At 51.0% G+C, this 14651-nt stretch overlaps 1 protein-coding gene across 2 annotated transcripts in view; it reads right to left on the bottom strand.

The window, feature by feature from the left end:
- Window positions 1–10665, bottom strand: part of LOC308353970 (KRAB domain-containing protein 4-like) — a 30573-nt gene extending 19908 nt beyond the window's left edge. The window contains exons 1-3 of one of the 2 annotated variants that reach the window (XM_080821139.1): window positions 10489–10556; window positions 7711–7792; window positions 5437–5608 (exon numbers count right to left, since the gene is read on the bottom strand). In XM_080821139.1, the coding sequence (XP_080677265.1) occupies window positions 5437–5451 (15 nt within the window). In that variant the 5' untranslated portion in view covers window positions 5452–5608; window positions 7711–7792; window positions 10489–10556. Of the gene's footprint in view, window positions 1–5436; window positions 5609–7710; window positions 7793–10488 lie in introns of both variants that reach the window. The other variant, XM_080821138.1, reaches the window with a different exon arrangement.
- Window positions 10666–14651: the final 3986 nt, after the last annotated feature.

The following is a 14651-nucleotide window of genomic DNA, read 5'->3' on the forward strand; positions in this document are numbered from 1 at the left end:
GTGTTCTCACTTTCTCTGGGACGCCTGGGTGGCTCAGTGAGTTGAGTGTCTACCTTTGGCTCGGGTCATGGTCCCAGCGTTGTGGGATCAAGTGCCGCATTGGGCTCCTTGCTCAGTGGGGAGCCTGCTTCTCTCTCTGCCTGCCCCTCCCCCTACGGTGCTTCCTCTCTCTGAAAAATAAATAAATAAAAATCTTAAAAAAAAAAAAAAAGAAATTGGAATACGTTGTGTTTAAATAAGCACAGTGCTCCCCAAAGAAGGTGCCACTGGTACGTGGGGACAATTCTTAGCCGAGTCCCACGCAGTGTCAGACCTCCAGCGCACCTGGTGCCCACCTGCTAAGTGACAGTCCTATTTTATGGCTACTGCCAACACCAATGTTGACAACATCCCCATCTCCAACACGCTCCTCCCTCCGCGTCCGCACCCACGTGCTAACAACTAGCTGGTCCTCCCCGTATCTTCTGGAACACATACAGGGAGCAGCTGGAGCTCCCCGAACCGCAAACAGTGCAAAATATGGAGACGAGTAGAATAAAAAGCATGCTTTTAAAACTTTCCAGTCTTTTCAGGCCGGGAAAGAAGATGTTACAGAGGCCATAAAACAAGTATGCAGAGGGTTTTGGGACAAAGGGCAAAGGAGCTACAAGGTGAAAATAGTGTGGACAAAGAACGCTGTGGGACTCCCCCTACCTGACCTCATGACCTCCTATAAAGCCACAACAGTCAGGACAACCTAGTGTTAGGCAAGGGATAAGTACACAGACAAGTGAACAGAACAGACAGCTTACAATTACACCCCCCAAGTACGCTCAACTAATTGTGACAAAAGGGTTCCATGAAGAAAAGAGTGTTTTTGAAAAATGATGCTAGAACAATGGCATACCCATAACGAAAAGAATAAACCTCAACACAGACCTCACACCTTATATAAAAATTAATTCAAAATGGGGGCGCCTGGGTGGCTCAGTGGGTTAAAGCCGCTGCCTTCGGCTCAGGTCATGATCCCAGCGTCCTGGGATCGACCCCTATATCGGGCTCTCTGCTCAACGGGGAGCCTGCTCCCTCCTCTCTCTCTGCCTGCCTCTCTGCCTACTTGTGATCTGTCTGTCAAATAAATAAATAAAATCTTAAAAAAAAAATTAATTCAAAATGGATCACAGGCCTAAAGGGAAAACATAAAAGTATAAAGCTCTAGGAAAAAACCTGCATGATCCCGGATTTGCCAGTAAATTTTTATGTACAATACTGAACACATGGTCAACTTAAAAAAAAAAATCAGGGGCGCCTGGGTGGCTCAGTGGGTTAAAGCCTCTGCCTTCGGCTCAGGTCATGATCTCAGGGTCCTGGGATCGAGTCCCGAGTCAGGCTCTCTGCTCAGCAGGGAGCCTGCTTCCCTCTTTCTCTGCCTGCCTCTCTGCCTACTTGTAATCTCTGTCTGTCAAATAAATAAAATCTTTAAAAAAAAAATCAATGAAATGGGCTTTTTCAAAATCATTTTTGTATGTGAAAGACACTTTAAGAAAAAAAAGGCACAGACTACAAGAAAATATTTGAAAATCACTGATCTGACAGAACACCCGTATCCAGAATAAAGAATTCTTGACACTCAACAACAAAAAAATACAATTAAAAAATGGACATTTCTAGGGCACGTGGGTGGCTCAGTGGGTTGGGCAACTGCCTTCGGCTCAGGTCACGGTCCTGGAGTCCCAGGACTGAGTCCCGCATCGGACCTCCTGCTCGGACCTCCTGCTCGGCAGAGGGTCCGCTTCTCCCTCTGACCTTCCCCTCTCATGCTCACTCACTCTCACTCTCTCTCTCAAATAAATACATAAAATCTTTTTAAAAAGTGGGCATTTCTTGGAGGGAAATATAAGCAAAAATAAACTATTGGGACGTCATAAAAATAAAAAGCTTCTGCAAAGCGAAGGAGACAATCACCCAAACTAAAAGACAATCTAGGGAACGGGAGATGTTTGCAAGTGACAGAGCTGACAAAGGCTCAGTGTCTCAAATCTACAAAGAGTTGACACACCACCCAGAAAACACATAATCTAATTTAAAAGTGAGCAGAAGACGTGAACAGACATTTCTCCAAAGACAACATCCAGACGGCCAACAGACTCAGGAGAGGATCTCAATCTCCCTCATCATCGGGGAAATTCAAATCAGAGCCGCAGTGAGACCCCACCTCACACCGGTCAGCGTGGCTAAAATGAACAAGTCAGGAACGACAGGTGTCGGCGAGGACGGGGAGAAAGGGGAGCCTCCTCCACTGCTGGTGGGAACGCAAGCTGGTGCGGCCACTCTGGAAAACAGCACGGAGGTTCCTCAGAAAGTTGAAAATAGAGCGACCCTACGACCCAGCAATCGCACTACTGGGTATTTACCCCAAAGATACGAATCAGTAATCCAAAGGGACGCATGAAGGTGAGACTCGGGGAATGTCTCTGGAGACCTGGACCTGTTCCAAGTCCTGACTGCGATGCTGATGACATGAATTGACACACGTCTGGAAACTCAGGAGGAGGCCGGGCTCATGGCTAAGTGCTGAGACTTTTCAGGCCCAACCACAGGCAAACCGAAGGCTTTACCTGACCGGGGGCCTCCCAGGGGAAGCTGCCCTCCCACACCGATGTGGCACCACGGGCTCCAGGAGACTAATATTCGGGTCCCCACTACTGAATGTGCTATTGGTGCTGACTTATCGCCCATGTACACCCTGGCCAGCCTTCGCCCCCAAGCCCAGACAGCAGCGGCCACAGCCAGGGCCATGACAGTGAATATACAGAAGACTGAACCTCCCTCGTGGCGTCAAGCTCGTGCCTGAGGCAAGCCCCAGACTGGCAGCTAAAGGAACCCTCCTGCAGGATGACATGAGTAAGTTCTGCTCCTCATAAGCTTGATTTTTTTTTTTAAGATTTATTAAAATAAGATTTTTTTAAAGATTTTATTTATTTATTTGACAGACAGAGATCACAAGCAGGCAGAGAGGCAGGCAGAGAGAGTGGGGGAAGCAGGCTCCCCGCTGAGCAGAGAGCCCGATGCGGAGTTCGATCCCAGGACCCTGGGATCATGACCTGAGCCGAAGGCAGAGGCTTTAACCCACTGAGCCACCCAGGCGCCCCAAATAAATAAAATCTAAAAAAAAAAAAAAAAAAAAAGAAAAGTGCTACATGTGCTGTGATGGGTGAGCTCAAGTTCTGAGGACCAGGAGTGGGATCGTGGAGGGGATGACCTCAAAGCTGAGACCTGAGTCTGCTTTTTGCAAGACCTGGAGGTACCCTGTGGTGTTTAAAATGAGAGGGTTTATTGGAATCATTGTGTTTTGTTTTTTTTTTTAAAGATTTCATTTATTTATTTACTTGACAGAGAGCAGGAGAGTACAAGCAGGGGGAGCAGTGTAGAAGGAGAGGGAGAAGCAGCCTCCCCGTTGAGCAGGGGGCCCAATGCAGGGCTTGATCCCAGGACCCTGAGATCATGACCTGAGCCGAAGGCAGAGGCTTAACCCACTGAGCCACCCAGGCGCCCTTAAAGATTTTTTTAAAGATTTTTTAAGATTTTAAGATTTCTTAAGAGCCCTCCAGGAACCCCGGCCAGCCAATTCTTAAACATGATGCATCTTTCTGGTTAAGTTATGTAATATTTGTTCTTCTTGCATCTAATCTTTCCAGACAAAGGGTCTAGATGAAAACAGATGAACTTTTAAATGTTTTGATTACTAAATGGGACACGCTGATACTAACGACAGAAAAACAAAAGCAAAATAAACCTTCCACCGGGGCGCCTGGGTGGCTCAGCGGGTTAAAGCCTCTGCTTCAGCTCAGGTCATGATCTCAGGGTCCAGGGATCGAGCCCCGAATCGGGCTCTCTGCTCAGCGGGGAGCCTGCTTCCTCCTCTCTCTGCCTGCCTCTCTGCCTACCTGTGATCTCTCTGTCAAATAAATAAAATCTTAAAAAAATAAAAAAATAAACCTAGCACCCAGGGAAGCACGGTGCTGGAGAAGGTCACAGGTGGCCTTTGCTTTCTGGACTTGCTCCTGAAAGCTCTCTCCTCCTATGGGAGAGAACAAAAACCGAAAGAAACTCTCAGGGCTGCCTTTCGGAGACTCTCGAGTAGACCGACTGCTGAACCAACAAAGACATGACAGGGAGACGGCGAGGACAGACCGCAATCCTGCGCTCTGTAGGCCAAACATGCCCAGGTGCTGCCCACGTCTAACGAAGTGTGGACTAATGACCTGCGGTCGTGCACAAAGTGATTTGGAAGGAAATGCCCCCAGCAGTCCCTCTAAAACCACATTACCCAGACCAGACTAAAAACCGGAGGGCAGAAGCCCCCACACTGGGGGCTGTGTTAACCTAATTTGGACTAAAGCAGGCCCTGCTGGGGGTCCTCTCTATAACTTCTGTTTCCAGGAGAACCATGTGTCCTCTGGGATCGCGCTGATGTGTGTGCCCCAACCATCGTGACACACTCTGTTAAGTCAAAAAGTAAAAAGACCTAAAGGTATGGGGCGCCTGGGTGGCTCAGTGGGTTAAGCCTCTGCCTTCGGCTCGGGTCGTGATCTCAGGGTCCTGGGATCGAGCCCCGCATCGGGCTCTCTGCTCAGCGGGGAGCCTGCTTCCCCTCTCTTTCTCTGCCTGCCTCTCTGCCTACTTGTGATCTCTGTTGAAGGAATAAATAAAATCTTAAAAAAAAAAGACCTAAAGGTAGATACCCCCATGCCCAGCTTTTACCAAAAGAAGCAAAAACACTTCTATCTAAAAGGTATCAAATTTCCAACTGAGTGAATATTTATAGGGTCATTTGAAGGTTACTTGTAATGATCAATTCTGCCAGGTGACTTGGGTTTCTTCCCTAGCGCTGGAACATAGGTAAGACGGGTGGTCCAGGCCCACTGCTTCAGTCCCGTATCGAGCTCTGAGTTCTGAATTTTACTTCAGATTCATGCCCTTCGTTCACAATGAGGAACTCTGTAAAGAACAGCACTGGGAAGTAAGCTCATCCACCGCAGGGTTTATGCCTCCCAGGGCCACTGTTCAGGACTTTGTCCACTTATCATCCACATGAACAATGCTCTAGACGTCTTCGGGGAAAGCCATCATCTGCGAACGTCGGCTTCTACCGAGTAGCTAGTCTGCCTTTCGTCCGAGGGAAGCACGTACCAGCACCACCCGTGCTTCCCTTCCCGTCTGCACTCCGGGACTGTCTGAAGACAGCCTGCGGCTCACCTCTGGCAACAAAGCACCTCGTTTCCTACAGATCCGTGCTTCCACTGAAGACTTCGTATGATTCCGTAACCCACCTTGTTCTCTGACACCTTCATCCCCGAGCTTATGTTTCTGATTATGGTTTAAATGTATTTAAGAGCTTTCCTACAAGCCTTGTCACGCCTATGGAAGAAGACTGTTGGAGAACAAAGAACTCACCTGGGACTTGAACATTTTCTGCGGCTTGGAAAATCGGCTCCGTTCCGCGACTCCTCTCCGTCCCGCTGCTCTGGAGAGACCTCCGGTCAAATGTCTGTAAACTGGGAGGACACCCCTAGTCCCGAAGCCTCCTCCTTATTTCACATGAGTTCTCTTGCTCCTCAGTCGTGGCCTGGAGATGCAGTGGGAATTTTGTCTTAGATGATGTCATTAATCTGGGTTCTCTCTTACTGGGAAATCAAACAACTTGAATCAGGGCTGCAGGGTAAGAAGCAGATGCGAGAGGAGCTCCCGGCAAGCCTGCATCAGGCCAGGTCTGCACCAGCCTGCACTCTGCAGCCCCCGGCTCCCGCCCACGAATGCCAGATCCCATCCACTCGCCCCACCGGTGCAGCCAGACATGTGTAGAGAAGGATCCCCACACCAAGATGCTCTCCACAAACAGACCCCTGGCTCACTCATTGTGCAGCAGTATTTTCTGGGAGCAATGACATGAAGTTACTAGTACTGGTGCTATAGAGTAAAATGCAACTTTCTTTCCCTTTATTTTTTAATAAAGCTGTTTTTCTAAAAAAAAGACTTTATTTATCTATTTGAGAGAAAGTGAGTGAGAGAGCACAAGCAGGGGGAGCAGCAGGCAGAGAGAGAAGCGGACTCCCCACCCAGCAGGGAATCCAATGCAGGGCTCCATCCCAGGACCCTGGGATCATGACCTGAACCAAAGGCAGAGGCTTAACCCACTGAGCCACCCAGGCACCCCCAAAGCTATTTCTTTTTTAAGATTTTATTTGTTTATTTGGGGCACCTGGGTGGCTCAGTGGGTTAAGCCTCTGCCTTCGGCTCAGGTCATGATCCCAGGGTCCTGGGATCGAGCCCCACATCGGGCTCTCTGCTCAGCAGAGGGCCTGCTTCTCCCTCTCCCTTTGCCTTCTGCTCTGCCTGCTTGTGCTCTCTCTCAATCTCTCTGTCAAATAAACAAATAAAATCTTAAAAAAAAAAAAGTAAGAAAAAAAGGTAATTCTTTCTCAGGCAAGAAAGGGAGACTCCTGTGACTTCTATTCAAAAAAGTACTTCAGGGGGCGCCTGGGTGGCTCAGTGGGTTAGGCCTCTGCCTTCGGCTCAGGTCATGATCTCAGGGTCCTGGGATCAAGCCCCACATGGGGCTCTCTGCTCAGCAGGGAGCCTGCTTCCCCCTCCTTCTCCGCCTGCCTCTCTGCCTACTTGTGATCTCTCTTTCTCTATCAAATAAATAAACAAAATCTCTTAAAAAAAATACTTCAGAAAACCCGTAATTGTACATTCTTTCTCTGCCCCTTTGAAAAGTGTGTAAATCTTATCTAAAGCTAATAAGCCTTGTCTAGTTTACCACCCAGTACGTCTTTCCTAAGGACCTGGGAGCGATCTCTTTGATGTCATGCAGGAGGATCGGCCCCTATTTCCCAGTCTCACGAAGGACAGGACCCTATCCAAGTGCCTGACTTTGGCACCTGCCCGCTCCTCCCCTCACTGGGGTGTAAAACTACCTCTTATCACAAAGAAATGAGAAGGCGATTTTTCCTTTGGACAAAGGCAAAAGGCTAACACAATGGCCACCTCAAGTACTGGGAAAACGCAGTATGAACTCCGTGTAACAAATTTTCCTTTACCTCGAGAACGTGTGTGTAGCGGGTGTGCTGCCCGGGCTGCACAGAACAGTGAGAGTCTGTCTCTGCGATCTCTTCAGTGCGCTGCCTGCAAAGCTCAGTCTTGTTTCAGGTTTAATTTTTATGCAACAATAAAACTGTTTTTCTTTTTCTTCCACTTTTGTGAAGAGACTTTTGGGTTGGCTGATTTGGATTTTCATTATTTCCCCAAGAGGCCAAAGAACCGTATACAACTGCTATTCTGAGAACTTTTTAAGAGACTGCAAGCTATGTTACGATATCTTAGGCAGAATTATTGGAAAAAATAAAACCAAGGTTTCAGCTAAGCATAATAAACAAAAAATATGGGACGCCTGGGTGGCTCAGTCAGTTAAGCGGCTACCTTCGGCTCAGGTCATGATCCCAGTGTCCTGGGATCGAGTCCCTCGCTCCGCAGGGAGCCTGCTTCTCCCTCTGCCTCTGCCTGCCACTCTGCCTCCCGGTGCTCTCTTTCTCTCTTACTCTAATAAATAAAATAAAATCTTTAAAAATAATAATAATAATAAATAAATAAATAAATAAGACGACATCTTGACGCATACACATACTTACACCATGAATTCCTTCACTGCTCATGGACCAGGTCACTTACATTCAACAGAGAGGAGACGAGAGCCAGGCACTTCAGAGGCATCAAATCGCACCGAGATGTTATTTCCTTCCTAAGAACATACCTGAAAAGAAATGTCCAAACATCATGGCACCCAACTTGGGGACAAGAGGGACAAATTCCACCTCTCCTAGCAATCCTGCCAATGGAGATTCGTCCAGTACTGGTGGTCTGTACCTGGGGTCCAGGAATGGCCGCTGAGCACCGTGTCCACAGGCTGACAGGCTAGCGAGGAAGACTGAACGTGGTGGACAGGGCACTGGGCACCTTTCCAGAAAATAAGCTGAACAAAGAGAGCGTATAGCACCTGTAGAAGACGGACAGCAAGAGCTCTTTGTCCAGAGGCACTGTTTCATTCACGCACGGGGAGGGGGTCTCCAGTGTCCCAGCGGATATACAGAAAAGTCAGCCACAAATGAAAACTATGCCTGGAGGTTAGCCAACTGCCGGGTTCTGCCCCAGGGCAGCTGACCAGAGCACAGCCGGAACACCGGCCCCTTCGAGGCAGTTACGACCCACCCCAAGTTGGGCCAAGGGCTAGAAACAGATGAGACAAGGCCGCCCCCAACACCACATGCTCGAGAACCCTCCGCAGCTCAGTCAGCAAAGCCCCCGCCCCGTGCAGACCGTGAGCACGACGCGGAAGGCTGTGGGAAGACCGTGCCCATCGCGGCGCACTACACTCAGAGGGCTGGAGCCAGACACAGCTAGGATGCTTCAGGGACGGAGGAGGGCACGGGGACTGAGCCAGCAAGGGGGAGGACCGTACGGCCAACGGGGTCACCGAGAACACTTAAACAAGGAAATATTCCAGTAAAAGAAGCAGTCACAAATCAACAATGTGACGTGCGGGGTGAGAAGAAACAAAGAACAAAAGAGAATATGTCATTCAACAGAAGTCACTATGTGGAAGTGTTGCCTGAGCCAGTGTGCGACCAAAACTCACCGGGACCCCCCAAACCCACAAATACAACTCACACAGGTCCTGTCACCAAGGAGGGCCTCAATCACACACAAGCCCCCACAGAATGACTGGACCCCCTCCTCCCCCCCCAGCCCACGGACAAAACTTCAGCCCCCGGAGGCTCCTACTTACCCACACTGACCACCTGAGAATTCTCCAGCCCCTCCTTCATGGACCACAAAGAGCCCTCCCAAGTCTCCAGACCTCACAGCCACCGAGTGCCACAAGCCCCACTGTCACTCACCCCACTTGCCCCTCACCCCCCCAGGACCGACTGCTGACCTTACAGGCGGTCCCTCCAGGACCTTCACTTACACATACACATCCCCAGTGACTCCTCTAGCAAAACCCCCATCATCAACCCCCAAGTGACACAGGAATGCATCCATCAGTGAAATCCAAAGTCTCTCCACAGCCCCACCCCCAATCAGATATCCACAGGACCCTCCATTCCTGATCATTCCAGGCTCTTCCTCACTCAGCCCCAAGCACCAGCCAAGGTCAGCCCCTCATCACCGATTCCCACAAGCTTCTCAACACTGATGCCACGAAACCCATCACTGGACCCCCCACATTCCCACCCGATAATCTGGACAGTCTATTCTATTCGTCGACTAGAAGTGGAGTCAGTGAAATCCTAAACACGGTATCCCAAGTCCTCCTTCCTACAGTTGCCCGTCCACTCACCCTAAAAGTGTTCTCACAGAGGCCCTCAGCCTTGCTAGCCCCCATCACTACACTCAAGGGATTCCCAATGCCTAATCACACACGGCCCCAACCATTCACTTCCATGATACCCTATTTTCTAATCTACCCCATGCTCACCCACCATTCACTAACGCCCCTACAGTCCTCCTAATCATCACCCGAAAGAGCCACCAGCTCTGTATAAGCACCGATAGGCCGGTACCTTCAATTCCTACCCCACCGTCTGCTCACTCACAACCCCGAACAGGCCACCCAGCAGCGTGCACCCAGACCCCTTGTCAAGCCCACGGGTGCTGTCCTGACTGATCAGCCGGCACTCCAGTCCCGCTGGCCGTGATGAGGCACAGGACGAGAGTTTGGAGGACGGGTATCTGGCCTTGTCATAAGCCGACAAGGGGGCACGTGTTACGGGGTCCTCTGCAGCGCGCTCCTCCCTGGAACACACGGGGGCGGGGGGAGACTCCTCAACCTTCCTGCGCCCCAGAAGCCCCTGGCTCAGGTGAACTCCAACACTGGAACCAACATGCCTTCCGGGCAACGAAATCCTCGGTCCACCAATCCTGAGCCCTCTAAACACCCCCAAAGCAGGCCCCCCACAAAGGCCTTACCACTTGTCAACGCAAAGGCACCTCAAGCACCCTGTTTGTCCCGCAAAGCCGCCCTCAAGCCGCATCCCCGACGGCACACACCCTCTCCCCCAGTCCGGAGCGCAGCCTCTGGAGGCTCCCGCGCCCCCATCCCGGCCACCCCTCCAGTCCAGGCCTCCGTCCACAGCCCCTCCCAACAGTCACCCCAGAGGCCTCCCCCACCACTGCACCCGCTCCGCCGGCTTCACAACCACTCGCCCCAGCCCCAGCCCACACTGACTGATCCCCCCCCACCCCCCCAGTGTTTGGACCCTCCGGTGCCCCCTGCTCCACACCTCCCCCGGTGTCCTCATCACGGCGCCCGCAGACGGCCCCCGCAGCCGCCCCGTCCCGCCGCACCCCCAGCCCGCTGAACGCTGTCCGCAGACCGCGCCGCCCCCACGGCCCGCCCCGCCCAGCAGGGAACCGGCGCCTGCGCCGCGGGACCGTCCCCCCACCTACCGCCGGTCCTCCTCGCACCCGGCTCCAGAGCCAGTTGGCGCGTGCTCCGGGGTCACCGCGGGGCCCGCACGGACATCGAGGCCGAACCAGCCCCGCAGCCTCGCCGCCCCGCCCCCGCCCCCGCCGCACACACCCTTCGGCTCCGGCCCAGCGGCGAGACTCACGCGGCCGACGGCGGAAGAGCGCGCGCGGAACTACGTTTCCCAGAGTGCGGCTCGCCCCGAACTACATCTCCCAGAGGGCTCTGCGGCGGACGGCAGGTCGGCGGTTTCCGGTTGGCGGCTCCCCCGCGGGGCCTGGGGCTTCCTGCGTCGGGGCCCCCGGGCGTGCGCGCTGCGGAGCCCGAAGCGCGCGTGCGAGCGTAGGCGGGTCTCCGGGGGAAGCGCCGTGTCCGGCCCGGTCTCCCTGCTGCGTCGGAGTCGTGTGCAGGCGGTTTCGGTAGGCCGCGGGACGTCCGAGCGACAGCGCTGACCGCCGGGCTGGAGGTAGACGAAGGGAGGCGCTCGGGGAGAGCGTGTCACCGGGGAAGGAGGAGGAAGTCCTGAGTCCGAAAGCAGAAGTTGGGGGCCGGGGCGGGAAACGACGCGGTGAGCCGGTTTTAAAACAAAACACGCTCTTGCCGGCGGTTTTATCCGACGGGGAGGAACCCCTCCCGGGAGGTCGCCCCGACGCGCGCGCCTGCGGTGCACCTTCTCCTCCCGGCGCCGCTTCCGGGCCCGCCGCGCCCCGTCCCGCGTGTTGCTGGCCGCGGCCGCCGCGGGGACCGACCGACAACGCGCGCTCGTCCGGCTGCTGGTCGTGGTCGACGGCCCCGTCGTTGCAGGACCCGAGAACCGCGCGGGCCGGAGGACTCTCGGCAGGTGGCCGGCGGCTCCCCGAGACCCGCACGGCAAGGCCGCCTGTGCGGCGGGCCCCGGGGCTGCGGCTCCGGTTTCGACGGCTGAGAGACGCTGTCGCTTGGAAGACACGAGGCTCCGCAGCCCGCTTATCCTTGATATGGTCTTTGTGGCTCCGTCTTTGGGACGAGTCCACACCCGGACGCAGTTTGCTCCTGGTTTGACTTAAGTGACAGTGTCCGGGCGCCGGGGCGGCTCGTCGGTGAAGCGTCTCCTTTGGCTCCGGTCCTGATCTCGGAGTCCCCGGCTGCAGCCCCACGTGGGGCTCCCGGCTTCTCCCTCTGCCCCTCGCTCCGCTCGCACGCTCCCTCTCGCTCTCTCTCGCATAAATAAATAAAATAAGGTTGACACTCAAGGTGTAGTCACTTTCCACCCGACTTACTTTGGTACTAATTTTTTCTTTTCTTTTAAAAAGATTTTATTTATGTATTTGAGAGAGAATGAATGAGAGAGAGCATGAGAGAGGAGAAGGTCAGAGGGAGAAGCAGACTCCCCAGGGAGCTGGGAGCCCGATGTGGGACTCGATCCTGGAAGTCCGGGATCATGACCTGAGCCGAAGGCAGTCGCTCAACCAGCTGAGCCACCCAGGCGCCCCTTTGGTACTAATTTCTTGATGAATTAGTTGATTTCCTGAGTGAATTGGATCCGACTGCTGAGTGTGTTTTAAAAGACAAGGCTTTTTTCAAGTACGCAATTTTTTTTCACGTTTTTATTAAAATAACAGCTGGTTTACATACAGCGTAACATTAGTTTCAGGTGTAGAATCTAGTGACTGATCATTTACATCCAACACCCAGTGCTCATCCCAAGTGCCCCTCTCATTTAAGTAGGCGATTTAGTTAATACCCCCGTATCTAGTTAATCACACTTCACAGTGGGAGTGGGACCTGTTCTCTCCGTTTATTTTGGGTAAAGTTGGATCTTGGTCTAGAAGTCTCTGATGTGTAATGAAATCTTAATGGTATCTAAAGACTTCATTATGCTCATTAAGTTCATGGAGTGTGAATTTTTCAGTATGAATTCTCTGATGTTTAATATGGCTTGAGCAATAGCTAAAAGTCTTCCCACATTAGGTATAGTTAGAAGCTCTATACTTAGCCTAAATATCCTGGCATTCGATAAGGGGTGAATGACAGTTAAAGGCCTGTCAATATTCATTGCATTTAGAGGTTTTCTACCTTATGAACTGTCTCGTGTTGAATACTGTCTGTTCTGTATATATGGGAATCATCCTCATAGAGCTTGGTTGCAGCTTCAATTTTCTGACACTGTTAGAAATCACTAAAGGTTTTTTCAGATCTAAAATGTTCGTAAGTGGGGTGCCTGGGTGGCTCAGTCAGTTGAGTGTCTGCCTTCGGCTCAGGTCATGATTCCAGGGTCCTGGGATCGAGCCCCGCGTCAGGTTCTCTGCCCCGCAGGCAGCCTGCTTCCCCCTCTCCCTCTGCCTGTTGCTCTGCCTGCTTGTGCTGTCTCTGTCGAATAAATAAAATCTTTGAAAACATTTTTAAATGTTCATAAGTTTTTTCTCAAGTAAGAGTTCTCAGATAAAGACTAAGTTTTGTGTATTGACCAGCAAAAGGCATTTTTTGCTTGCTGCTGAAATGTCTTCTGATTTTCCTTATGCTCTGTGTACAGCTTTTACATTCCTAATTCTCTCTGAAACAGGGACATTTACACTCATAGCTTAGAAGTTGTTCCATTGTTTTGTTTGTTTGTTTGCTTGTTTAAAGATTTTATTTATTTGACAGACAGAGATCACAAGTAGGCAGAGAAGCAGGCAGAGGGAGAGAGAGGGGGAAGCAGGCTCCCCGCTGAGCAGAGAGCCCAATGCGGGGCTCGATCCCAGGACCCCAGATCATGACCTGAGCCGAAGGCAGAGGTTTTAACCCACTGAGTCACCCAGGCGCCCAAAGTTGTTCCATTGTTTTGTGTTGGGATGAGTAATGTTCATAAATATTCTAGACTCTGAGTGTAAAAAATGAAAGAACAAAAATACTCTTATTTGATTTACTACTTTGAAAGAAAGGTAAATTTTTTTTTAAAGATTTATTTATTTTTAGAACAAGCAAGAGAAGAGATAACAGGGGGAAGAAACAGAGGGAGAGGAAATCCCAGGTCGATTCTGCACTCAGCATGGAGCCCAAAATGGGGCTTGACTCCATGACTCTGAGATCATGAGCTTGAGATCATAACCTGAGCTGAAACCAAGAGTTGCACGCTCCACTGCACCAACCAGGCACTCCTGGAAGGAAGGAAATTTCTTTTTTTTTTTTTTTTAATTTTAAAAAGATTTTATTTATTTATTTGACAGAGATCACAAGTAGGCAGAGAGGCAGGCAGAGAGTGAGGAAGGGAAGCAGGCTCACCGTTGAGCAGAGAGCCCTACGCGGGGCTTGATTCCAGGACCCTGGGATCATGACCTGAGCCGAAGGTGGAGGCCTTAACCCACTGAGCCACCCAGGCACTCCTGGAAGGAAATTTCTATACTAAAAGTACGATCATTAAACTTTCAGTGATGTCAATGAAATGTGACTGGCATAGACAGCTCTCAGTTATGGATTTGTAATCCAAAAATTGGACAATAACCCTGAAAATAAGAAGATTTTTGTCTAGGAAAGTGAGAAAGGATGTTAGAGAAAGAGTTAGGTAAATCAGTGATTCTCGCATTTCGGCAAGCATCATGTTTACCTAGCAAATTATTAAAAGTACAAATGTCTACGTCTTGTTCTCTGGAGAAAGAACACATGTCTTAAACACCTAGTTAAGTGATTTCATTGAATCCTAGACTTCAAAAACTACTGAAAGGGAAATAATATAGGAAAACATGGTGAAGTTCAGGATTGGAGAAGACAGCTTGGAATCATAGTCTTCACTGTATATCTGGGATCACGTAAGAAGTGGTGAACTCTCTTCCACCAGTCTGTAATCCCTCCATCCTCCAAAACATTCTGTAGCTGTTTTAACACTTATTGTTTTTAAAGATTTTATTTAGGGACACCTGGGTGGCTCAATGGGTTAACCCTCTGCCTTCGGCTCAGGTCATGATCTCAGGGTCCTGGGATGGAGCCCCGCATCAGGCTCTCTGCTCAGCCAGGAGCCTGCTTTTCCCGCTCTCTCTCTGCCTGCTTTTGATCTTTCTCTCTCTCTCACTCTCTCTGTCAAATAAATAAATAAAAAGATTTTATTTAATTAAATTATTTTAGAGAGAGAACACAGCGGGGAGGGGCAGAGGGAGAGAGAGGCTCAAGCAGATTCCCCGCTGAGTGT

Source organism: Martes martes, assembly GCF_963455335.1.
Source record: "Martes martes genome assembly, chromosome: 13".
In the NCBI taxonomy this organism is placed as follows: Eukaryota; Metazoa; Chordata; class Mammalia; order Carnivora; family Mustelidae; genus Martes; species Martes martes.